Below are 27,769 nucleotides of genomic sequence, written 5' to 3' on the forward strand. Positions count from 1 at the left end.
AAGTGGGTGGAGCCACCAACAGCCAATCAGATTTGAACTATTGATTTTCAATGGGGAAATTCTACCTGCTGCCATTCTTACAGTACTAGCACCAGGGTCCTAGGGGACTGCATTTTTAGGTTTTAAAAAGTGGGTGGAGCCACCAACAACCAATCAGACTTGACCTATTGATTTTTTTTTGGTTTAAATTTAAAATTCTGCCTTTCTCACACAAACATTACACAATCAGTCACTGGCTGACTACATATTCAGGGATAGAACAACTGGGCGGAGCCGATCCATTTCCACCCATTAAATTTAATTGGTTTATATTTAAACTGATGCCATTATGTAAGTATTAATTCCAGGGTTCACATTTCACCTATTTACTTTCAGTGGTGAAGTGTAAAATGCTGTCAGTCCCACAATTTTTATGCAAAGTGTTTTTTGCAAAGCTGGTCACTGGGGGAGTGCACTTCAAAAATAGGAAAAGGGGCCAATGAGATTTCATTGGTTTAAATTTAAAATTGATTTTAAAATTGCTGTCATTCTCACACTATTTATGCCAGGGTGCCCACTGTTTGTCTTTGGGTGACTTCCACTCAAGGTTAGAAAAAGTGGGTGGAGTCACCAACCACCAATCACAATTTACCAATTGACTTTTATTGGTTTAAATTTAATCTGCTGCCGTTCTTTAACTATTAATCCTAGGGTCCCTAAACTTTGCAGCCACCAACCGCCAATCAGATGTCACTGACAGTGGGGAAATTTAAATTGCTGCCATTCAGACACTATTAAAACCAGGGTCCCCAAACTTTGCACAGTGGTTTTTACTATATAACTGTGGTCCAAGGTTAGAAAAAGTGGGCAGAGCCAACAACAGATCAGATTTCAACCCAACATGAAGTTTATTCTCAAACTTCCCTTTCCAGTCTATCTCTGTACTTTGATAACCAGTTATATGCATGTAAGAGAATGGATGCAGCTTTGTTCATCTGCTTGTTTGCAACAAATCTAGAATACAGAATAAAGAATCATATTTACAGATATTTACAATTTATTTAAAAGTCAAATGTTTTTTGGATTAAATGATTTCCGATCATAATATTGTGATCAGTTATCACAGAGTCTGGCACGTTCCAGTGACTTTCTAATAAATTCAGATGCAGGGGATTTTCTTCAGATGGTCTATTGGATTTCAAATATGATAAAAGTCAACATGGTTCCCACCAGCCAAGCAACAGGCATAACTAAAAAAGACAGAGGACAAATATCGAAATACAAGTTAAACTGTGTGGTCAAAAAGTGAAGATTTTGAAGAAACCAGTGAACTGTGTCTGATTTACCTGTGCAAGAAGCAGAGCTGCTGAAGTCACCTGAAAAATAGGAGGAAGAAAACATGCTTAGAATTCTTCCACTGTATAAATCCTATACAAATATAGACATTATATACTGTTCATTTTAAATGAAAATATGCCTGTACTTATATATGAATAATTAAAACAAATATGAAAGCTCTCCAAATTGATATATATATATTTTGAGTGAAAAATATTTTGCTTTAAACAGTTCTTGGGAGCCATTTTGGAAAATTAATCCAGGAAGATTTGCTCAAGGTTGTTCAGGTTAGTTGTATGGCATCTTTGTACCCCAATAGTGCTGCAGATTTTTATTTGGGTGTAGCACAACTTTTTAGTTCATAAGCCAACTCAATTTTACTTATGCCTTGTTTGTGGATCATTGCCTGTTGAAAGATGAATCTTTAGCTAAGCTTTAGCCCAACACAGATTGTTAGTATATCCATGTATAGGAGAGTAAAGGTTTTTCCAACCTTTAATTCCTTTAGTTTTCCCAGTAGAGGTTTGGCCAGCAAAATTGTGTCTGTATTACAGTTAGATGGAGTAGCTCCCTTGACAGTTTAGTATTTGCCACGAGGTGTCAGAATTTTCCTAGTTTATAAAAAAAGAAGCCAACATGTGCTCAGCCTCTTTTAGTTGCACCACTTGCTGAAGGAGGTGTGGTGTGTGCTAAAGGGCCGGAAACAGAGGTAGGTTCTAGTAGGTGATGTAAGTGCCAGGAAAGATTTGTAATAGCTCACTCTAGGAGCGAGAGGAAGGATCAGGGTAGTATGTACAGGAGTCAGAGACCCAACAAATAGGTGATGTAAGTGCCAGGAAAGATTTGCAATAGCTCACTCTCGGAGTGAGAGGAACAATCAGGGTAGTAAGAACAGGCCGAACAAGTATAGGGTATAAGTGGTCAGGCTCAAGAATAGTTAGATTCCTGGAGGAAAATACGACTGTGAGCCTAGTACTCACCAATGCAGTAAGCACTACCCCTGGATGCTACAAACACTGTGCCTGCATTTGTGTTGGATAAAATCTGATGTAATATCTAAATCAGCACCCACTCTTCTAAATTGTGTATCATCTGCCCAATAAAGAAGTTCATCTTTTTAATGAACCACTAGTTCCTAAGTTATTTGAAAGGTTTGTGTTTATGGTGGAATACAGTGTATTAATCCTTCCTCCAACAGTACAGCAAGGGCCCACCTGAGAAAAGAGTTGTATCTAACACATGAGCCTAAAAGGAGTTGCCAGGAGTTGAGACCAGTTTGACCAGGTCTGAGGTAATCCAACTGGGGTAATTGAGATATCAGGTACCCCCATACCCCAAAATCTTTTTACTCCTGTATAATGCACAGTTTTTTTTCTTTGAACTTGCATCAGTATGTGACAGAAATGACATCATTAAGCTCCAATTATAGCTGGCGTAATAGACAAGACCAGATAAGGGCTCTTTCCATAATTTGGTCACAACATACCTTAAGTCTGCTAAAATCATTTAAACATTAAATAAACCCAACAGGGATGTTATGCAGCTTAGTTACCATCAAATAAGGTACTGTTTTATTATTATTATTGAAAAAAGTAAACACTTTAAAAATTAGAAATGTAATGGACTCTTAAATGTTTTCTAGAAACTGGGTATATATAGACAGAAAGGCTAATCACAGATCTGCCATCAGAGCAGCATTGGATACGGGTAAGGCAGACACTCCCCTGGCCTTACATTTTTTGACTGCACATCACTCCCTTGCTAGCCTACGGAGCATGATCATCAATTTCATACCTCCCCCTACTAGGGGTGGCAATCGTGAACGTGTTCTACTCCAACGAGAACTCCAATGGATACATAGGCTCAATACCCTGAGCCCGATGGGACTAAATGAATTAGTGTCGTATGCCCCGTTCTATTTACCGGTATAATCGAATCCAAAGTTTGACGGGTTCTCTCTCTTTTATGTCATCACTCCGGGATACGAGTTAATCCTCAACTTGACTTTTTTGAACTACACACACATTGATTAAGCTGAGTTTTTTGTCAGTTTGAGTACATAATTTGATTGTCTTTGTCTGATCTCTGTAAGATCCCTACGGACCCATGATTCTACTTTAATTACTTTAATTTCCTATGCTCTGCTTAGGATGTATGTTCCAAGATTTATTGGTCGCTCCTCCGTTTATTGTTTGTCTGCTTGTTGTCTATTGTTTGTTGAACCCACGTGGTTTTTGATTCATTCCTTTTATTCATTTTATGTCTCTCGCTATAATATTCCTTTGATGTTTGGTGCCCCACACACCCACACTTACCTTATTCACTCGGTCGGTTCATCACTGTCTTTCTTCCCTATTTTCCTTTCACTCTCTAGTCTACAGTAATCCAGTCCATGCCTTCCAGCCTCTTTTCACCACAATCAAACTACGATTACTTGGCTCGGGACATAATTGGAACGCGGGGTTCCCAGCGCATGACATACTACTACAGATTTTGGGTTCTTGTGCCACCCTGTCGAACCAGTCCCTAAGCTAGAAAAGACCGCCTTTATTGTGTCGCCATTCCGGGGGATGCCCCTCAATGACACAAAAAAAAACTACCTGTCTCTGTGCACCCACCCAGAGTGTTGCCCTTCAGTAAATGCTGTGATATACCACTATAGGGAGACCCTGTGGGGATAAAATCGGAACGCGGGTTGGTTTTTGTCCGACCATAATGGTTTGGTACTTGTGCCACCCAAGCTGACCAGTCCCCTCCGTCACCCTTTAGTTTGTAACCGGATGTCTGTATGGACACAATTGTATTGGGACCTAGATAGTCCCTTAATGAGTATCTATCCTGCCTAGAATCTACAACGGCTTTGGCCTCAGGCTCGTTTTCACTCAGACATACTACTTTTATCTATACCGGAAGCATATAATCTTGATGGTCTGGACTTATTGTAGCATCACCAATATTCACCTTTATTTTCCTCATTCAACTAGGGTAATGAGCGGCAAGCTTCATCAGTGCGCGATGCTAATCTCCTTCGGCACGCTATCGGAACGCTCCCATCTAATACTTACTTTCTTTTCCTTTATCTAACTATCTACTAGTTCGTTCTTTTTGTATATAGTGAATTAAGTATTATGACTTGATGTTTCTGGTTTCATTACCAACCTATATGTTATATAAGTCCTGAGAGTGCGTTTTTTTCCACGAGATGTTGGCTATATATATATATATATATATATATATATATATATATATATATAAACTACATGGTTCATTTTAGATGTATAAGCCGGGAGCAAAGTTTAAGTGTGCAAAAAAACAAACACAAAAATCCAGCACAAACAGCCAAGCAAAGACCTGTGCCTCCCAGTCTCTATGGACAAAAGTATTAGGACACTCTGTTCTAAAATTATATGTCCACAGTAGGAACACTTACTGCTGAGTTTCAAACACTTTCTGGGCATGAACTTCTTGTTGGCAGTGTGCGTGTTTTGTGCATGATCAGAGAATCATCACCATTGGAAGTATTGGAAACATAACTTTTGGAGTGATAGATTGCATTTTACCATCTTGATACTACAAAGTCTGGGTTTTGCAGATGCCAGATGAAGCCTACCTACCTAAAAGCTCTTTGTTATGTCAAACTTGCCATAAAGCAAAGTTTGTATAGAATGGGCTTTTATCAAATGAAGGTAAAATAGCGTGCACAAAGGCCTGGCTTCTATGGAATGAATCAGAACGGTGACTGTAAACCAGTCCTGAACCCAAGGCTGGAACTAGGGGTAGGCAGAAGAGGCAGCTGCCTAGGGCACAAAAACTGGGGGGCGCCAAGCAGGAGCCTCTCCTGCCTACCCCTAGCTCCTTTTTCATTGCCCCCGCCACTTGTCAATACGTGGTGGGGGCAATGAACTATCGCTTAGCCGCCGCCCCCCCTCCCCCGGAACTGCGCATGCGCGCTGAAACGTGAGGGGGGGTGCAGGGGCGAGGTGGCCGACCGGGTTGCCTAGGGCGCCCGGTCGGCTTGGCCCGCCCCTGCCTGAACCCCAACATCAGTGACAAACCTTACTATGCTCTTGCAGCTGAATGGAAGCAAATACTACCGACAATATTAATCAAAAGGTGAAAAAAAGACCTCAGGTCTCACTAGAGAAATTTCTTCACTTTTCAACATTTCGGTCACTGTGACACAGATGGCCTTTCTCAAGAAAGTTTTAAGCAGCAAACAAACAGACTTTGTTGCAGTAACATAGTTTCTTAAACCTCCGAAGGAAAAAGTTCCAGCTAGGTAGCAGGCACCCTATGTATGGAATTTATTTTTCTGCTGAGGGATTAAGTAGCTGTGCAACATCCTTGGGAAAGGTCACATATGACCTAATTTCTCATTTTTGCACTTATAATATTTAATAAATGTACGAAACATAACATGATTTATTTTTGCACCAACAGTAGCAGCTTTATGTTTTTCACTTATAGGCTCTATTACTAAGAACATGAAACGCATAAGGCTGCTACTGTTTGTGCAAAAATAAATCAACTTACCTTTTATATGCCTGTGTGTAACCTTTATCAGCATATCATAACATTTCCTATATTTATATTATCCTTAAAGAGATCTTAAGGCCTTCAAAATTCTAACTCAAAACTCTTAATAGAAAGCATTATGAAGAATGTATGTTATTGACTCTACTAAACACCTTACTCACACTCCTAAATGAATGAAAAAAATACTATTTATTTTATACAAAAATATCCTAGCAGAGAGTCCACCAGGTTTTAGGTGGCAAGTTTTTTACTTCTTGAAAAAACAGGATTGTTGGGTAAAAATGCTTAAATAATAATAGATCTGCCCCACAGAACCAAAGTCATACATACATTATATTTTAGTTACCTATAAATGTGAAAGGTCCAAGTCCCAGCTGTGCTGTACCTTCAGTGGTGGCACGGGTATTTAAGCACTGTCACAATAGAAGTTAGTTAACATAAACAAAGCAGATAAAAAATATATTTTTTAGAGAATTCTATAAAATATAAGTATCTATAAGTCATCTTATTATTCAACAGAAAATGTCATGATATTGAAGAGACACACTTTAGGAATATTTAACTGAAACTTACTGAATTGTGAATAACCTAGTACAGTTGTACAGTATGTATCAGGTTAGTGTGTAGTAAGTAATAACATTTGTTGTGTTTTTATTTACAAAAACTATAGGAGATGTTGAGTCAATTACTTAAATTATTTATTACTTAAATTATACATTATATTACTTATTTTATTTAAAGCTGGTATCACCACTCTATTTGGAACAACAAATAGCAAGGCCACAACTTTGTTTTTATTAAGTTGTGAGTATGAAACTTGTATACTAAATAGCAGGAACCTCGCACTACAGTATTTGTGTTAGGGTGCACAGTGTAAGGATATACTGGTATGATATATCTTGTTATAGACACAAGAAAAAAGAAAAAGACACTGGCACACCTATAATATAATTAAAATTTTATTATTTTTATTAAACTTACTTTAAAAATTAGATTAAAATCACATACAAGGAAAAATGGGGAAGGTTAAGATCACAATGACCCTGTGCTTGTTAGACTTAAGTTACAATAGCAGTAACCTATTTAGATTCAATGCAGTTACAAATTCCAGTAACAGCAACGGGTTCACATATTACAGGGACCGAAACAGAGTGGCGATTTATTGTATCTAAAATTAGCCACTATGTAAGCTACTCTAAAGTCAATTTGTCATATTACAGAGACCGAAACAAAGTAGCGATTTGTTGTATCTGGATTTAGCTACTATGCGAGCTACTCAAATAGCCCGCACTTACATATGTTTTTCCACAAGGGGTCAGGCTTAATACTCTAAATCCCCTATTAATAGCTGCATCTAATACGTACTGCCGATGAGAGATCTTTTGGTTAAAACGCCTACACATCAATCGCCCGAATTATAGATCGGGTACGGTTAGTATCAATTAGCGAAGGTTTATCTTACTAGGTATACTGAAGGTGAGTATTACAGGCACAAAATATAATACCAATAAGTCCTATCAGATGAAATTCGTATAGTCTTACCCACTGGTCTGGCTGATTGTATTGGAGGCGCCAATCACGCCGATTATATCAAAGACAAGTCTGTTAACCCTTACTCCTACTACTAGGGCTTCGTATAAGAAAAATATATATAAGAGGAGAATAGCGGGCCCTCATCAGTTCCTATTCGAGTGGACTCGTGGATTTGGCCATATTAAAAATTGGCACTCAAATTCTCCAACTGCACTCCGCGCCTATTACCAACTCAACCCCCACTATGAGTAGAGATAAAAGAAGGACGATACCCATTCATAATCTAAGTATGATATAATTAATACTGAAGATCATCCACATATATAAACATAATACTGCCACTATTTTGGCTCTGTGAATAATAAGAATTAATACCACATTTTTACAAAACGAACATCATTACATAAGAAATAAAAACAAATGAGTAAGTGACACACAAACAAAAATATGATTAATAAACATCGATATTTATTGAACGTTTTAAGATTCCTACAATATTAATAATTAGGTACACAAAGAATTTATTCTATGAATCTGTCCAACGAATTTATTCAATTTATCCGCCCAACAATAAGGTAATGCAGTTAAAATAAAGATAGCAAGCTTAAGGGGGCCGGGCTAATACAAATTAATGATGTCAACAAAAGTACGAGTAATTTGATTGGTCGCAAGGGGTTTAAAACTACCTCTACGGAAATGACCGAAATTTCGCCTTGATAAAGCTCTTTGCGAAACGCGCGTCGGCGTTTTGACCTTGTGTTTGTTAGAATCCCGTGCCGAGATGAAATTGATAAGATTGTAGGCACGAGAGTGGTCAGGGACACGTAATGTTGAAAGCACCAACCTATGGTTGCTAGGGAAAGATAAGGTACTATTGCTCGATTATTTCTAGTTGTCAAGCATTAGTATGCAAACAGGTATGCGCTGGATTTAGCCCTACATTGTCACATCGATTTTAAGGTGGGGGTTACGGCAAGCTACATTGCCAAGGGGTAATTACAAGATCTGTAGTTACTTTGGAGTTAGTGAAATCGCGGGGAGATTGTTATTGCAATAGATCTCCGCTAAATTGAATAAGGCTTTCCTATAGCTTCTGACGTGCAGCAAAAGCACTCTCCCGCCCCCGTGTACGATTGTATTTCAATAGGCAAATACGCTGTTCTATATAACTGCCGGCATTGTTTGTGAACCGACCCCGGTGGGGGTATATGTGTATACTCTGTAAAAAAAGCAGAGACGCCTAACACAAACGCAGGGCATCTGAACATTAACATTGGTAAGGATAGGCGCGGAGTGTACTCTTGCAGTTGGAGAATTGTACGATTGTATTCCAATAGGCAAATGCGCTGTTCTATATAACTGCCGGCATTGTTCGTGAATCGACCCCGGCGGGGGTATTTGTGTAAACACTCTGTAAAAGCAGAGACGTCTAACACAAACGCAGGGTACTTGAATATTAACACTGGTAAGGATAGGCGCGGAGTGCAGTTGGAGAATTTGAGTGCCAATTTTTAATATGGACAAATCCACGAGTCCACTCGAATAGGAACTGATGAGGGCCCGCTATTCTCCTCTTATATATATTTTTCTTATACGAAGCCCTAGTAGTAGGAGTAAGGGTTAACAGACTTGTCTTTGATATAATCGGCTTGATTGGCGCCTCCAATACAATCAGCCAGACCAGTGGGTAAGACTATACGAATTTCATCTGATAGGACTTATTGGTATTATATTTTGTGCCTGTAATACTCACCTTCAGTATACCTAGTAAGATAAACCTTCGCTAATTGATACTAACCGTACCCGATCTATAATTCGGGCGATTGATGTGTAGGCGTTTTAACCAAAAGATCTCTCATCGGCAGTACGTATTAGATGCAGCTATTAATAGGGGATTTAGAGTATTAAGCCTGACCCCTTGTGGAAAAACATATGTAAGTGCTGGCTATTTGAGTAACTCGCATAGTAGCTAAATCCAGATATAACAAATCGCTACTTTGTTTCGGTCTCTGTAACATGACAAATTGACTTTAGAGTAACTTACATAGTGGCTAATTTTAGATACAATAAATCGCCACTCTGTTTCGGTCCCTGTAATATGTGAACCCGTTGCTGTTACTGGAATTTGTAACTGCATTGAATCTAAATAGGTTACTGCTATTGTAACTTAAGTCTAACAAGCACAGGGTCATTGTGATCTTAACCTTCCCCATTTTTCCTTGTATGTGATTTTAATCTAATTTTTAAAGTAAGTTTAATAAAAATAATTAAATTTTAATTATATTATAGGTGTGCCAGTGTCTTTTTCTTTTTTCTTGTGTCTATAACAAGATATATCAGTGAGTATGAAACTTATCACAAATAGCTTTTTAACTTAAGTATTATGCCCTTTATACACTGGATGTAACATGGTAACATAGTAAGTTAGGTTGAAAAAAAGACATATATCCATAAAGTTCAACCTTAATTTCTATACATAACCTGCCAAACTCCTAGATGATCCAGAGGAAGGTAAAAAAAAACCCATGGAGCCTCTCTAATTTGCAGCAGAGGGGAAAAAAATCCTTCCTGACTCCAAAATGGCAATCAGACCAGTCCCTGGATCAACTTGTACTAAGAGCTATCTCCCATAACCCTGTATTGCCTCACTTGTACTGAGAGCTATCTCCCATAACCCTGTATTCCCTCACTTGTACTGAGAGCTATCTCCCCTACCCCTGTATTCCCTCACTTGTACTGAGAGCTATCTCCCATAACCCTGTATTCCCTCACTTGTACTGAGAGCTATCTCCCATAACCCTGTATTCCCTCACTTGTACTGAGAGCTATCTCCCATAACCCTGTATTCCCTCACTTGTACTGAGAGCTATCTCCCATAACCCTGTATTCCCTCACTTGTACTGAGAGCTATCTCCCATAACCCTGTATTCCCTCACTTGTACTGAGAGCTATCTCCCATAACCCTGTATTCCCTCACTTGTACTGAGAGCTATCTCCCATAACCCTGCATTCCCTCACTTGTACTGAGAGCTATCTCCCATAACCCTGTATTCCCTCACTTGTACTGAGAGCTATCTCCCATAACCCTGTATTCCCTCACTTGTACTGAGAGCTATCTCCCATAACCCTGTATGCCCTCACTTGTACTGAGAGCTATCTCCCATAACCCTGCATTCCCTCACTTGCTAAAAAGCCATCTAACCCCTTCTTGAAGCTATATAATGTATCAGCCATTATGACTGGAGAGAATTTCCACAAGAGATGAGTAGGTGAAATGCATTGTTTAGAAAATAATAATGCCAGAAAGCTTGCCACACTCACCCCACTGCAAGTCCCTGTTGAAGTTAAACACAGTCGTGCAACACAGAAGATGTAGACACTGTCATAACCCTGAATGGCAAAGGAAACAAAACTGAATCTGACTTCCTTGGATTTTCCATTGTCAATTACCTGGATATACTGCCCCTGGTCACTTGAACACCTGCAACAAGAGAAGGTAAATATGCTGGGATCAATGTTCAGTCACTTCATTAGTGGTAGAGATTTAAGCACACATCTCTTGTGATGCAGACCTTTCAGAATATAATATATTATATATATTATATTTCCCCAAAGTTCTAGAAGTGCACTGTCTTACTTCTGTACTCCTCTATCCAACTGTGTTTACGCTTTAGCTGCCCCAGATATGCAATTGCTGCCTTGATATTTGGCTTGCCTATTCTCTTTATTTAATACACAAGGCATCTGCGCTGGTTCAATCCTTGACAAAGGGCCCTGTATAGGCCCGAAACATTGCCACTGTATTGTGAGATAATAAAACATTTATTAACAGTTTTACAGCATCAGAAGTGCCATTTGTGCTTTTGTCTTCAAATTACTGATTGGCCCATGGTAGTTTGGGGCCCTACACATTGGAGGCACCTGTCACCAATGAGTGTTTTATACTGGTGGAAGCACTTCACTCTATGACCTATCTACATATAAGATTACAGTACTTATTGCTTCTTCTGAGCAAGTAAAGATTTAAAAGAGTAACCAGAAGATAAATAGGAGAGGGGAGTCAATGATCTCTTAAAATAATGAAAACCAAATATAATATGTATATATAAAATTTTAATATAATGGGCTCTGCAACATCACCCACAGAGATACATCTTCACTTACAAACACTAGAAGGATGGTAAAATAGAGGAGTAGGAAAAAGCAAAACAGGTGCCAAAGAGCACTAACTAGAGTCCTGCGCAGGTCCATTGAGACCCATGCCTGACCCACAACCAGTCACACCATCTTTCAGGCCCATTTTTTAACTCTACTTGTGGTGTGTTAACTTTACCCTGAGCCCGGAACCATGTAATTCAAGAGTGATATCAAAGTGTACAATGAGTGACGTCATTCCATGAGGTCAATCAACCAAGTTAGGAAAAAATATCTTATTCTGCCAGCATTGCAAGTATGCAAGCAAAGCAAAGGTAAGCACAGGTTAGCAATCAGAGTTTTCCAAAATTCAGGAGGGTTTCTTACCCATTATCAAGCAGCATCACTTTTATAGGGCTTGTACTATCAGGTGTAGGGGATGCAAAGCATGTATCTACACGTAGAACAACATTCGGATCAGAGAAATTGGTGTACACCCCAAAATATAAAGTAGAGCCCATTTGAAGCTGCTCCTGGCCATCTTGCTGCAGAGGCGAAGTGTATGAGGGGTCAACATATGCTGCTATGGTTGTGCTGGCTGCACTTGCTGAATTCCCAGTGTTTAGGCTAGCTGAACTGAAAGAAATGAAAAGAATGAAAAATATTTCTTTAAATTGTAACAATCTACCTATAATATTAACTCCTATATGTATTAGTTTGCCCATTTGCAGTAACCCATGACAACTAATAAAATGTTTGCTTTTGATTGCTTGCTATGAGTTATTGCATCTGAACAAACAGGGAGGCTGATTTATCAAAAATTGAATTTCCAAGTTTTTTTTTCATGTGATAAAAAAATAACCAAAAACTCACCACATTTGAATGTGAGCTTAAAACTTGAAACTTAGTTGTGTAAAAATATGTAAAAATAACTTGCCAGTGAAATCACATTTTACCATTTATTTTCAATGCACCTGTTAAGTAATTCTGTGCACCAGATTACAAATTATCCTAATTCAGTCTTATCAGGACCTTATTCTTTATGCTATTATTGCTTAGTAGGTGGGTGAAATGAGTGTATGGCTGCTAGAAATACAAATTACACTTGGTTTAAAATAATGATGATAAAAGAAATGTGTGAGACTATTTAGGGATCTGCCGCCTATCACTTTGTGTGGAGTCATCACATCATACCATCACTAGGCACATCCATATTGTTGTATCAGCACCACAAGTTATACAGTTCTACTAAAATATAGTGTGCTGAGTAGTGTGAAATTACAGTCAGTGGACAAACGATGACAAAGAATGGCACTTTTGATGCATAAGAAATAACGTAGAGAAGAATAACATTATATGTACCTCATAACTGGTTTGAAGACTGTTAACAGGGAACTTTGCATGTTTAGAGCATATGTGCAAGAGAAATCAAGGCTTAAATTGTTCACAGTCACAATCCCAAAATCAGTAGAAGCAGGAATGAGCAGTGTGTTCCAGAATGTCACATGACTTGTGTTTTTCTGCACGAAAATATAAGAACAAAATGAAGGAACTAAAAAATGTGGGATTAAAAGCTAATTAGCTGCAAATATGGAAATAAATAGCATGTACTTGCAGAAAATAAATTGTACAAGCGTAAATGCCTTAACCTTGAGCTCATACTTTGAGAGCATAACAAACTGGCTTTCAGCTTGATACTTCAAATCTTCTTTATTGATGACAGAAAAGACAATGCTCCCAGGACAACCCAAAATGTACATTAAAAGAGAAAAAAAAATGTTGAGAAGAATCATCTCATCTGCCCTTTAGAGAGATCCATTCAATGCATGCATTGGAAGTTAGTATTTTCATCAGAGACTAACCCTTCTCACAGAACCGATGTACTGATGAACTGTGTGCATCAAACTCTCCATGCTATTAATTAAGGGTGCATTTAATCTGCAGGATTTGGATTAGGCCAAATTAGGGGCTCATTTACCAATATTTGAGATCAAGTTTTTTAACATGATTTGACAAAATTGCTGCAAAAAAGTATCCTCAATTTTGCATTCTTTCCCCCCTCTGTCTGGGCTCCAAAAAAATGACTGTATGTCAGTGAATAGGTGACCACACTGAGTGTGCCAGCGATAAATGTGTGCCTCATAAGAATCTATTATAAATGTCCTCTACCAGTCAGACAGTGAGCTAGTCTACTAGTCAGATTAAAATAGCTATCATAGCTCATAAGTCACTTCCAATATTTAAGGGGATGCCCCAGCTTTTCAATAAAATACCAAATCTGTACTATAAGAAACAAGAGCAAATATAGCAAATTTATTAAAGGAGTTAAAATAGCATCCAGGCTGCTTCCAAACATTAGATACCGGACATATAAGAATGTCAGTACTTCAGCGTGTTTCATGTGGTTAATGCCATGCTCCCTTGGGAACAAATGCATAATGTATAAAAATTATTTTCTCCCTTTTCAAGAGTCCCCCTAATTATGTGGTTAGGTGGTTTGGAGCACCTATTAGTGATAATTCACATGTGCGAATGACATGCCACCATAACGCGTGTGTAGCAACGCATGTCATTACACCACTCGCATGCATGTCATCACACATACTTGTGCAATGGGTACATGGAAGTATCTTAATCATTCAACCAGCACCCAAACTGATTATATGTGCTTGTCCACCCAGTGTGCCTGTATACATTTAAATAATGATTATAAAGTGTATAAACAAGAAGAGCATAAATGGCCTAAATGTGTAAAAAGAGAGAATATAAAAGACCAGTAAAAAGTTAAGCTTTACAGGGGATTGCTAATAGAAGGAGATTTTTTGATACTTACCATTAAATCCTTTTCTATTTTGATGTCTGTGGGACACAGGGATCATAGGGTATAGCATCCACTAGCAGGAGGCATCCTCTGGGAAAGAGGGGATTGGTTACATTGGTCCTAGTATTCGCATCGCAAACTGGACTGATGGCCAATGTTCGCGATTAAGCTTTCGAATTAGTGACTGAAGTCGGAAGGGAAGATACACCGTTTAAATGGCGGTCTTGAGTATCATCCCTAGAAAGGGCATTCGACGTGTGGGGGTCAGGTGGAATTTGGACCTGTTGATTGTCCAGACGAAACAGGGTTTCCGTGACTATGGTCAGCTGGGATTTGGCGCCTGTGAAGGATTGTGCTTTGAGCAAGATGTTGTCTAAATAAGGTGTTATGGAAACGCCTTGGGGTCTGAGTGCCACAGCTGCTGCCATCACTTTTGTTAATACCCAGGGGGCAGAAATGAGGCCAGAGGGTAGAGCAGTAAATTGAAAGTGTCAGTTTTGGTAGGCAAATCGGAGGAATTTTTGATGCGAAAAAAAAATGGGAATGCAAAGTTACACATTTTTGATGTCTAATGCTACCAGGAACTCAAGTTCATAGCTGCAATGACGGTTCGAAGGGACTACATTTTAGACCTAGAAAAACTAGTGAATAAGTTAAACTGCTTGAGGTCTAGGACAGGCCAAGTTTGGAATACAAACCCCAGAATCTGTCCCTTGGAGGGGCGGGAATTATGACCCTTTCTTTGAACAAATTTTGTACTAGAGATAGAAATGTTTTTGAGGTTCTTTTGGAACTCGGACATGAAGAACTGATTTGGGGGGTCGGAATGAAACTCCAAGCGATAGACTATATTGTTTACCCAGGAATCCTGGATTTAGTGGAGCCAGGCCTCCTAAAAGTGAGCTTTTTCCCCACTGAAAGGAGTTCTGTCATCCCAGAATAGTCAAGTTGAAGTGGTTTTGTCAGAAGGTTTGGACTGGGAACACTTTTCCTGCCTTGAGAATTTGGAACAGTTCTAAGAATGGTTCTTGGGGCTGGAGTTTTGTGAGGAGTAATCCGTGTTGTAGGATGGTCTGGAGCTTCTGGGACAAAAAAGCATCCGCCTCAGAAAGAGGTGCGTGGCTTTGGCTGAGTTACTTTTTCCTCCTGTCACCTGACAGATAATTTTGTCTAGTTCTGGACCAAAATTTTTTTACACTTAAATAGAAGAGCAGTGAGGGACTTTGAGGACAGATCTGCTGACTAGAGCTTTAACCAAAGTAAGAAGCGGGCTGTGACCGACAAGGCGGACATGTGGCTAATGGCTTGAGTGGCATCACGGGACACATCACATTCACTCATATTCATTGGTGGCTTTGAGTTCAATTGCCAGCAGTAGCAACTCTTGTCTCATGGCTCTGAAGTTGATTCCATCAGTTAAGGAGCTAAGCCATGATTGCATGGCTCTGGTGACCCAGACGGAGGAAACTGGTCATAAGCTCTCCCCTGAAGAGAAGAATACTGATCCTTTCTGCCAGAGGGAAGGTATTTGCAGCATCTGGCACACACTAGATATTTAACCTCAGAGGGTGCCTGAGTCCCCCTAGAAAAGGGCCCCTCCTAATTGCCTTTTGCCATGAGTGTGCTGGACTAAATGCAATTATCAATACAGATAATCAGTATGCAAGAACCCCTGTAGCAGAGTACTAATAAACAGAAAATACAATACAGTGCAGTATATAGGCAGCTTTTATGCAAAATTAAAAGCATGCCTGTTCCCCTTCTCAGAGCCTGCTTCAATCCATGGAAGCTGTGCATGGTCACCACTACGTACACCCCAGAGACAAGATGGAGATTTGAATTTCAGCCTTCCTTAAATATGCCTTGATCTAGGTCGGATGGTGAGTGGTGAATCAGGATGGAGAGCAATCCAATGCATTCAGATGCCGAGCGGAAAAGGAAAGGCGCACAGGGAGGGAACAGTGGAAGTCACTTAGGAGCATGACTTATGCTTCCGTTCCCAGGTGATAATGGGTGCAAATGCGCTTCACCATGGAACGCAGTTTTACACTTGCATTGTTATTTGTTGCATTTCTTTTAGCGTAGCTTTGCAGTTTGGTGTAGAAAGATATCCTTACCCATGTTTGATTTGCCAGAATATGTACTTTCCAAAAATATATGGTTGTCTGTGGGGCTCTGTACAGTTAGGGGGTCTTATGGCACATAATTTGCAGTCTGTGACTTTGCAGAAGCTATGTTGGCAGGTGAAAAAATTCACATGCACTACTTTTATTTGGGATCGGTACATAACTACATATTTTGGTATATCTATGCAAATTGGCCATCAAACTGTTCAGTAGACCTCTGGCATTCATATTTGGGGTGATTTGCCATTGCATTTAAAAAATTGTGAGATAAAAACGGCAAATCGGAACATTTTTAGGTGATTTTCAGAAATGTCATCAAAACCGTTAAGTTTAGGAAAGCTTTGTTGTTTGGTAGTTTGGTGTATAAAGATGTCCTTACCCATGTTTGATTTGTCAAAATGTGTACTTTCCAAGATACAGTATATGGTTTTCTGGGGGTCTCTGTACAGCTATGGGGTGTAACGGCACTGATCTGGCAGGCTAGAAAATTCACCTGCATTACTTTAATTTGGGGTCCGTAAATACCCCATATGTTGGTACATCTATGCATACTTGGCATCAAACTGTTCAGTAGACCTCTGGCATTTACATTTAGGGTGATTTATCATTGTATGTAAAACATTTTGTGAGATAAATGATGCAAATCATTTTCAAACGTTTCTAGGTGATTTTCAGAAATGACATAAAAAACGCTAAATTTTGTGTAGAAAGGCGTCCTTACCTATGTTGGATTTGTCTGAATCTCTGCTTTCCAAAAATATATGATTTTCAGGGATCACCCTAAATTTTTGCCTCTTTTACCACACACAAAACTGCCTGTGTGTTTTTTAATTAGGTAAATGCAAGCCATGAAATTGCTGTGTATATATATTTTGGGGTCTGTAAGTGCCATGTACATTGAAAAACCTATGTATATTGGACATCAAACTGTTAGGTAGACCCCTGGTGTTCATATTGAGGGTGTTTTATATGGTTACCTAATGACTTGTGAGAGAAAAGATGGTGCAAAGTGGAAGTATTGAGGTGATTTTCGTAGGTTCCATGAAAAATTGCCAATTTTAGAAAAGCTTTACAGCTTCATACTTTGGAGTAGAAAGACATGGGTACCCATTTTAGATTCCGGGTGAATTTACTTTTTTCTAGCTTTAATGCAGCAAATGTGTTGGTTTTGCAATAGCTAAAATGACAGAAATGATAGATTAAAGGGGGTATCTTCACCTTGGGGCCCCTACATACTTAGGTAAACCTATGCACATTGGGCATCAAACTGTTCAGTGGACCCCTGTTGCTTGGTACTTTGAAGTAGAAAGACACGGGTACCCATTTTAGATTCAAAGGAATGTATACCTCAAAAATATATGTTTTTTTTGGGTAAACTTCGTTTTTTGTGGCTTTACCCACCATAAAATGCAGTAAATGTGTTGATTTTGCAGTAACTGAAACAACAGAAATACAGCATATGGGGGTATTTTGATTTTGGGGCCCCTACATGCCACATACTTAGGTAAACCTGTGCATCAAACTGTTAAGTGAACCCCTGGCATTTGTATTTTAAGGTGTTTTATCTTGGTACCTAATGATATCTGGGAGAAAAGACGCTGTAGATTGTAAGCTTTGAAACAATTTGGAACATTTAGGAAAGCATTGCAACTTGGTAATTTGGAGTCGAAAGACAGTTGTGCCTATTCTGGATCCATCAGAATCTGTTATTTCTAAAAATGTATAGCTTTATAGGGTAAACCTGCTCTAAGCAGAATATTTGGCCTTGAAATCTAAAGTATGCAGCTTTCTGGAGCAGTTACCAATGTACGGCAGGGACCAATACAAGAGAGAAACCTCCATAAAACTATATATATTTGGTATTGACGCTTTCAAGAGATATTGAATCAGTTTGGAAAGAATGCAAAATGTTCGAAAACAGTCTGGCGGTAGTTCCACTTTGTCCAAATTGGCTGGCAGTTAAAGGGTTAAGAGGGGCCTGGATGATTTCTTGAACAAGCAAATTATCCAAAGCTATTGTGATACTAAAATCTACAGTTAGTATTGAAGTTGGTATACAGTATATGGTTTATATATGAGAGTGTATAGATAGGTCAGCATAGATGTGTGTGTGCTGGGTTTACTTGATGGACTCTGGTCTTTTTTCAACCCTATGTGACTATGTTTTGGAAAGATAAGTCAATGGAGAGCAATTTTGGCATTTTAATAAAGGAAAAAACACAGCAGACAAAATGCATTAAATCACCCCTTCTTACCCTGCCCCTGTAATAACAACATTCACTACAGCAATTTAAAAAGATTAAGCATTATGCCAAATGTAAATTTTAGATAAAGTGGTACACACTTAATGTTTTATTTAAGGAATAAGGAAATTAAAAGAATAACATCCTCTTCTGTTATCCATGGTGTCTTTCACAATATGTGGTTAAAGAGGTGCAACTATGAACATACCAGACCCCATGGCAGTGAAGGGAGTTGCCCATGGAGATGTGAAATTGTGGGACCGGGGATCCAGAAGTTACACCCCTGACTGGCAAGAAAAGGCCAAGAACCTAATAGCTAGAATAGTTAACAAACCCCTCAGCATCAAGTCAAGAGGGCTGTGATACCAATCACTGGCATTCATATTTATGATGCTTTATCTGATTACTTAATGACACAGGATATGATGTAAGGTGGATGTTTTGAAGCTTTTTGCACTAAGGAGTGTGCTCTTGCAAAGCCCATCACCCCAGGAGGTGCATCTCAGTCCTTTCCTTGCTGCCTGCCTATGGCTGATAGAGGCATTTGCACAACAAGTGGAGCATTGCGAATGCCCTCTAATAGCTCTCATTTGGCTTGGGAATGCTTATGAATCTCAGAAATACTTGGAGTCTGTTGCTATGGTGGTAAATATCCTGACCTCTTTATACCTGCCCCTGTGACCCATATTGTAGTGTGATGAAAAACAACACCACAAATACTTGTTTTCTGAAGTAATGTTATCCACTTAGGTCTAAGGATAGATAAATACTCACCACCATTGTGTCTCCACATTCCCCATTACTACATGGCACTGTGAATGAGTAAACACGTTGTCCTTGCACAATGTCCTCAACAGCTTTGGTACAGTTGGGTTGCAACAGGCTTGACATTGATGGTTTGTAGTTTAGAAATTCCAGTAAGTTCTTACTTACAGACACTGTCATATTGGAGCCTCTGCACTCAATTATTCTGGTTACATTTGTCAGTTCTGTCATTGGACAAAAGTTCATCATATTATTGAACATTCCATAACCCTTGTTTGGTGGATTGTAATAACTGGAGCTCTGTAGTATGTACTTACTAGAGTTCTGTGAGTTGTAGAAGGTTTTATTAGCAATACAGGTGGGTCTGTGGATTACATATTCACAAACTTCATCTGGCAAACAAGAAGGGAAACAGTAAGGATCCGCTGCAAAAAAATAACAAAAATTAAAACATTAAATGATGTAGAGGTGCAAATATAAAGCAACAACATCTCATTTTGTTCCTTCTACTATGTCTGTTCACGTTCCTCTGTTTCTAAACACTTTTAAACCATGACTTTTCACTTTTTTTCTATTTGTATTAATCTTTTTGATATCCAGGGTTCATCCACTTGTTATATGGCCTTTTCTTTTAACTACAGAAAATTCAGTGAAAATAAAACCACATTTTAATGGCTCAAAGATTTTTTCAAGACATAGTACATAACAAATTTAAATGTATACTATACCACACAGTGACAGGGTACATCCTAGTGCCTCTCCTAACGCGTTTCGCACAAAGTGCTTCATCAGAGGAGGTATTGTGTGCTGATGTCACTTCCCTTTTATACCAAACAGCATATTTCATATACAGTGTGCAGGGTTAATGTTGTACCTTATAGTGAGCATATATTACAATAATGCTTAAAATATACATATTTCAGGGTTTAAACTTACCCTGTATTCAGCATAATCTATAACAATTCTTAAAAAATACATGTTCCAGGGTCTAAACTCGCCCTGTATTCAGCATAAATTATACAAAACCACATAAAAAAACTTCATAGAACTTGTCTATTTTAGAAAAAATCTTTTCAGTGAAAAACTTTAACTTTTTCATTTTTTCTAACTACTATAGTGAATATTATAGCCACTATGTTAAAACATCACACACAATAAAATACATTAGTGTAATTCAGTGCAGAATAGTGCAAAACAATTAAAACAATGTAAAAACATTTACTTATTTATGCTTTATTTCTTTTTCGACCCAGACCAGTTATCCTTAAGTTGTTTCTTTAGACCCAGATCAGTTGCCCTTAACTTATTAGATGCCATGGATTGTGACCCTTACTTCTCCTACATAAGTTTCTTTGCAGCCTCTTACATTTTGTTTCATTCCACCTTGTTTACTAAAAATGTAACTTTACTTAAGTTTGATCATTTTTCCAAGCTTTATTTTTGAATATTCTCTACTGCATTTTTTTTGTACTGATCTGTCAGATACTTTTGCCTTGCATCTAAATAATCCGTACCTATGCAACAGGTCAACTCTGGGTACCAAGAAAGATCTGGTAAACAGCAGGCTGAAGAATTCATGGAACAGGTATTGATATCAGGAAGACAAAGTTTAGAGGAATTGTTGCACATGCACCCAGTACCAACAGAACAGACTCCATCACATTTGGAACAGAATGGGGGATCTCCTTTAACACCTCCTGAAAGATGCAAACATTTGCCAGTTAGTTAATTATGATTCTGACATATGTTACCTAACATAATACCAAGAAGGACAAGGGGACAATGTGTGTTGTTAAATAACGACTTGTGTAGCTGAAATGCTCAGACTGACCAAGAACAATATATGACTCTTTAGGACAAGCCTAAATACTCTGAGCATAAATACAAGCATATTTTACAGAAGGTTGTAGATGCTTAAATAATTATACAAAAAAAACTTTATGAATATATGTCTAACATTTTCAAAAAGTTTACAAGAGTCTGAGGTCACCCCTATTGAAAGGCCAATTTTAGATATATAGACCAGTACATTTCTTGTATTGCTAATTTTATTTGTAAATTATACCAATAATGTATTGTAAATATATAGAATCTATAAGTAAAGGCTTTTAAAAAGATAGTGATTTCTTTTCATGACTTACCATAACAGGATGGATCGGAACCTGTAGAAACAGAAATTGAACAATATTTACAGCAAGTGAAAATTTACAATAAACATAGCTACTGAACCATAAACTCAGTGTTTCTGTAACTGTAACAGTCTTTAATAGCAGAGACCACTTAGTAACACAAAGGACACTTTACTGCTCTATTAATAAACAGATGCAGAACACCTAATCTTTTACTTGAGTGGAAAAGGTGAAGCACAGTCTCAACACAACATTAGAACACATAGAAGCCCCATTTTTGTTTGCTGTTGTTTAATTACTTTAACCATTGTGTTGACAGAACCCCTTTAAAAAGGAAGAAATCTTGAAAAATACTCACCATCACAGAACCAAACACCCACATCTTTACATGACTGTGACTCACAGAACCATAAGTGTGGGGTAATAGCCATTTCTGGTCCTTTATAGTTTAGCAGATGACACAAAGCTATAAAGCCCAATTCCATCCAGTATGTGGCATCCTTTTAGCAGGATCTCCACTGGCAATCTGGGCAGGTAAGTGGCAGATGAGATTCAATATTGATAAATGTAAGGTCATGCACCTGGTACATATAAATATGCGTGCCATTTACAGTTTACCCTTAATGGGACTGCACTAGGCAAATCCATAATGGAGAAGGACCTTGGAGTCCTTGTAGATAATAAACTTGGCTGTAGCATACAATGCAGCAACTGCATGTCAGGATCAGTTGGCTTGACATGTTCCTGGCAACATGCACTTGCCTCCTGAGCCACTGGAGGCATTTTGGGCTGATTCTGTCCGATTCTCTTGTCTGTCTTCTACTTTTCTGTCTGCTCCCTTTCCTCCGCCCACCTCATTATCCTCATGTGTTTCCCATCTTCTAATCTTGACCCTTTATAAGCCTGTCCCTGACCATTGACCCTTGCTTGGTCATTAAGTTGTTTCCTGTGACCCTGCCGCTGTGTTCCTTGTTCCCGTGTTTATTCTTGTTACCCCCTTCTGGTTCCAAGCTCCAGATTCTGAGTCTTGTTCCTGCCCTTGCCCTGTTCCTGTTCTCTGGTGCCCTTCCTTGTTCTGTTCTGATTCCCTGGTTCTGACCTTGGCCTGTCCTTGACTTCGCTTGTTTGCTGCTAGCCCTCACCTCTGGCCTGAATTAGATTACATCTCTGCCTGCCATTTCAACTATTGAAGTATGTATATATCCATTGTGTGCATAGTTACCTACTTCTACGTTCATTAAAGTTCCTTTCACTAATCATCATGGCCTCTGACACCAGTTCTGTGGTATATGGTTACACTCCGGGTTACCCAGTCTACAGGCTCCCAACTTCCTGGTACTTCATGGCGTCTCCTCAGGGAGATTGTGACACTGCTAGGGCAAACAAGGTTTTGAACTGTATTTAAAGGGGCAATATTCACAGGAGGAGGGGGTTATTCTTCCACTAAACACAGCGCAGAACATGCCATGCATACTGTGCAGTCTCCAGTCCTCAAACGGGACATTATTGAGTTAGAGAGGGTCCAAAGAAGGGCAACTAAGCTGGTAAAAGGTATGGAAAGTCTCAGAAAGACTGGCCAAGTTGGTGTTGTTTATGCTAGAGAAGAGGCACTTAAGAGGTGATATGATAACTATGTATAAATATTTAAGGGGATCATATAATAATATCTTTAATCCTTTATTTACCAGTAGGTTCTTCCAGTAGACATGAGGGCACCCATTTAGATTAAAAGAGTTTATTACAGCGAGAGCCCTGAAGTTGTGGAATTCTTTGATTCCGATTGCCATCTTGGAGTCAGGAAGATTTTTTTCCCCTCTGTGGCAAATTAGAAAGGCTTCAGAAGGTTTTTTTTTGCCTTCCTCTGGATCAACTAGCAGTTAGGCAGGTTATATATAGACACTGAGGTTGAACTTGACATTGATGTCTTTTTTCAACCTAACTTGTTACTATGTTACAGTGAAGATTAAATCTAAAGTAAATGTAATATCACAGATTTATGCAAAGATCTGCTGTTTTTTATTTTTTAAGGGTATGGCCAACTTAATCCCCAACACACTTGTTCTATGTAAGAAAGGCAGATTGGCCGAGCAAAGCGCCAGGTTATTTGACTCTGAGCCTTAAGCAATGTTTAACGCCTTACCTATTTAGGAAGGTGAGCTCACCCATAATTCCTTTTTCTGATTGTTAATGCTAATCAAAATGAATAATGACAATTTGAGCAAAAAAGACATTAGAAAACATTTTACTTAAATTTATGTGTATATCATCCTCACACTGCTTTGCTACTTTTTAAGCTGCTTAACAACTTAAAGATTTAATCCTTAGCAGCAACAGTTACATTGTATATGGGAAAGGAAGGCATGCTGATAGATGTGAAAGGAAACGTGGCTATTTTAAAAGGGAAACTGTTACTATTTAAACACAATCCACTTAATTGTAGTGGATGTGAAATTAGGCCACAGTCACACACATGAGGGTATATTTATCATGCTGTGTAAAAAGTGGAGTGAAGCCTTTCCGGTGATGTTACCCAGGGCAACCAATCAGCAATTAGATTCAACAGTTAGAAAACCAAAGTAAAGCATCTGACACCGGTAATGTTTTACTGCACTGTCTTCTTCTCTCCGCCTGTGTTTTGTAGGCAGTTGGAGAGAAGTAGTCAGTATGCCCCATGTGCCTGTGGCCTAAACGTCATTCACAAATAGCGTTTTTTAAATAATATTATTAATAAAAAACAATTGTAAGAAAAAGTACGGCTTGTGACGACTTGTGAAGCAGATTTACTTCATATCTACAATTTGTGATTTTTTTTTGTTTTTAAATAAACATGCATATCGAATGCTCATTTATTTATTAACAAGAAAAACTCATATGCCTTGAATTTACAAACTCAAAAAATTCTAAAAACTAAAATTGAAAATATGGCTTGACTTTTGCCAACTCCCATTGACTTCTATACAATCTTGCAAGCTTTTAGATAGCAAAGTTTTACATTTGGGTTTTCGGTTTTTGACTTTAATAAATATCAGACATTCAAATTTGAGTTTATTTAGCCCCAGAAAACTTGAATTGTGAAAAAAGATCAAACTCAAATGCTGATAAATTACCCCCTTGGTGTTTTTTTTTTTAAATATATATTTAATGGGTTAATTGTGAATTCCTCAATGTTTTTTCTGCAGTTGCAACATGCTGATTCCAGCATGAGTCAGGAATTTGCAATGCATTCCTTACAAACATACTAGTGTGTTGTTTGCAGTAGGAAAAAGTTTTTGAAAAAGGTTCAGTACTGTGGATAATTAAATTGTAACTACACAACCACCACAGAACTGCAGAATAATAAATCTTCTTTGAACCATACTTTTACCACTGCAGTAGATACTTACTACTGGAGCAAATCAAATTTTCCAAACCTAGACAACATTCTTTATAGGTACAGGTATGGGACCTATTATCCAGAATGTTTGGGACCTGGGGTTTTCCAGATAAGGGATCTTTCCGTAATTTGGATCTCCATAACTTAAGTCTGCTAAAAATAATTTAAATATTGAATAAACCCAGTAGGATTGTTTTGCCTCCAATAAGGATCAATTATATCTTAGTTGGGATCAAGTACAAGGAACTGTTTTATTATTACAGAGAAAAAGGAAATCATTTTTAAAAATTTGCTCATAATGGAGTCTATGAGAGATGGCCTTTCCGTGATTCGGAACTTTTTGGATAACAGGTTTTTTTTTTCGAATAAGGGATCCCATACCTGTATTTTTTATGGCTAAAAAGCAATAATCATTGGGTAAGCTAAGACAACTCTATTTGGGATCTGGGTTTTCCAGACAAGTTTCCTTATAAACTACCAAAAACATTTAAATCAAATCAAAGTAGCTGTCAGGGAAAAAGCAAATTTAGTCAGAAATCAAGATTTATTTGTTTCATTTAAACACTATGAGAAATGGCTTTGTGCCATTTTTCAAAAAATTGAATAGCAGGTTTCCAGATATTGCATCCCATACCTGTACAGTAGTTTGGGAAAATGTATTTTTAAAAACTCACTTTTGTTTTTTTTTACTTGTATAGTAACATGTGTTACTATATATATGTCAAATGGGTTATTACCCTTTCTTTCTATAAGGAATCAGCAATTGTGTCATGCAACATGATGTTATGGTGTTTTGTACCTGCCCAAGGCAACAAGATGCCCCCAGTAGCTCCCCAATTCGCTGCACATGCTCTGTGCTCTTTACCATTTTTACATAGCTGGCCACCTTAAAGGGATCCTTCACCAAAAAAACCTACTTTTTGCTTAGTGAAAGAAATTGCAATTCTAAGTAACTTTTCAACATTTATTAATTACATTTATTTTAGTGGTTAAGTTATTTGTAAATGTAATCGCTATTAATGGCGGTATCTATCTGGCCATTTACAGTTTTGTAAACGAACAAAGGACCTTATACGCACACCCTTAACTCTCCTCAAAAATTTGCGCTCGGTGCTCACTGCGGGGGGATCGGCACCCTCCCAAAAAATCCAAATAGAAGAAAGCAATGGCACTCAAGAGCTGCGAACGGGACTAGCCCTTTAGATACTTTATTACGGAAGTGCCTTCCGTAATAAAGTATCTAAAGGGCTAGTCCCGTTCGCCATTGCTTTCTTCTATTTGCATTTACAGTTTTGTACCATTGGCCCTGACTCCTGAATCAATCTTGCAAACCAACTGATAAAAACTGATTAAAAGAACTGGCTTAAAATAACCAGATAAACAGTGCATTTCACCTGCGATTACATTTACAAATAAGTTAAAAACCATTTTAACGTATACTGGAATTATTTAGAATAAGTAACTTCTGCAAAAAAAACCCTGCAAAAGTCAGTTGTTGGGTAGAGGAGCCCTTTAAATATATAAATAGAGCAAAGTAGCAAAAACAATTACAGATAATGCAGCAAAGTATGTTATTTTTCATGCCAGTAAAGCAATTACCAGTACAATGTTTCCATTGTTTCTAGGAGGGGGGGGGGGGTGTCTGTAGTTGAATTGCCTTTAATTGACCAAACCTTAGGGGGGTGGCATGTTCATAAAGGCCACATATAGGTCCATACTATTTTAGATGCAACCAGTAACTTAAAGGAGAACTAAAACTTATCAAAGAACTAGGCTAGAAATGGTACTCTGTATTTGGGCTTCTGTACCAGCCCAAGACACGGTACTTTAACAGTGAAGATCTGTGCATTGGAATATTCCCCCAGTAGCTTCACATCTTCTTTACTTCTGCAGCACATGATCTGGGATGCTGTTAATTGCCTGAGCTTAGGGGCTGACTCACAATATACTGTGTATAAAGAATATAAAAGTCACACTATAAGGCTGACATGTAATTTATTCAGATTAAATGGCAGCTCTGAAACCAGCACAATTAGTACCATAATTTAAAAATAAGTCCTGTAGCATCAGCTGAAATAACAGGAAAACAACATTTTTGCCTGTTGATCTGTAAAGACCCCTAAGCTTAGTTTCTCAACAGCTGCCCAGAGCGCACTAAGCATGTGAGTATCACAAATACTCCTGACAAAATCCAAGATGGTGACCCCCTGTGACATATTTGAAGGTCTGGAACACTACTGTTATAGAGGTGCTGAACAATTAAGGTGGTGAAGCTCAGTGTATAAAATATGGCACTTCTAGCCATATAAGGGCTAAGTTCTCCTTTAAGAGGATTTAGGTTGGCGATTCAGATAAGGACTGAAAAGTGTGGCAAATGAAATATAAACAATGTCAAGAGATACTTTGGACTGTAATATCATTTTAAAACATATTGTATATAGGATATATTATATATATATAAGTTATATTATTAATACTTTGGTAGTAGACATAAGAGGAAGCTTTAAGAAGGGAGACCTTTAACAAAGAACAAAGTTCATGGTAAAAGCAGAGAATAGTCAGAATATTAAAGACACAAATATATAATATATATAATGATTGCTTTTCAGTCTTGCAAACCTTCTAGTTACATACCTGCAGCCACTAACAGAGCCAGTAACACTGCAGTGCCCAGCAGCCACATCTCTGGGTGAAATGAGTCCAGTACAACAAAGTGACAACTGCTTGATCCTTATTCAGGGCATTCCACAACGGGGAGGGGACTCAAAAAGTCTGTCACCATGACATGTTAT

The 27,769-nt window shown here is 38.3% G+C and overlaps 1 protein-coding gene across 2 annotated transcripts; it reads right to left on the reverse strand.

The window, feature by feature from the left end:
• Window positions 1-863: 863 nt before the first annotated feature.
• Window positions 864-27,697, reverse strand: LOC101732853 (uromodulin). Of its 2 annotated transcripts, none has more exons than XM_004911597.2 (11): window positions 27,612-27,697; window positions 21,617-21,637; window positions 20,990-21,172; window positions 19,793-19,900; window positions 19,485-19,699; window positions 12,883-13,040; window positions 11,908-12,156; window positions 10,708-10,867; window positions 6,200-6,266; window positions 1,326-1,355; window positions 864-1,229 (listed from the first exon to the last, which is right to left on the reverse strand). In XM_004911597.2, the coding sequence occupies exons 1-11, from the start codon at window positions 27,658-27,660 to the stop codon at window positions 1,168-1,170; spliced, it is 1,302 nt and encodes a 433-aa protein (XP_004911654.1). In that variant the 5' UTR covers window positions 27,661-27,697; the 3' UTR covers window positions 864-1,167. The 2 variants fall into 2 exon arrangements, with proteins under 2 accessions (XP_004911654.1, XP_031752739.1); XM_031896879.1 differs by lacking the exon at window positions 27,612-27,697 and adding an exon at window positions 22,831-22,882.
• Window positions 27,698-27,769: the final 72 nt, after the last annotated feature.

This window comes from Xenopus tropicalis, chromosome 2 (assembly GCF_000004195.4).
Source record: "Xenopus tropicalis strain Nigerian chromosome 2, UCB_Xtro_10.0, whole genome shotgun sequence".
Classification (NCBI taxonomy): domain Eukaryota; kingdom Metazoa; phylum Chordata; class Amphibia; order Anura; family Pipidae; genus Xenopus; species Xenopus tropicalis.

What these genes read in the sequence shown, in the direction of transcription:
- LOC101732853 (XM_004911597.2), bottom strand. Translation starts at nt 27,660, where the DNA reads ATGTGGCTGCTGGGCACTGCAGTGTTACTGGCTCTGTTAGTGGCTGCA. An exon ending in CTACAACTCACAGAACTCTA is followed by an intron (nt 19,700 to 19,792) that starts GTAAGTACATAC and finishes GTCCAATGACAG; the next exon opens with AACTGACAAATGTAACCAGA. An exon ending in CAACAGGGACTTGCAGTGGG is followed by an intron (nt 6,267 to 10,707) that starts GTGAGTGTGGCA and finishes CTATTGTGACAG; the next exon opens with TGCTTAAATACCCGTGCCAC.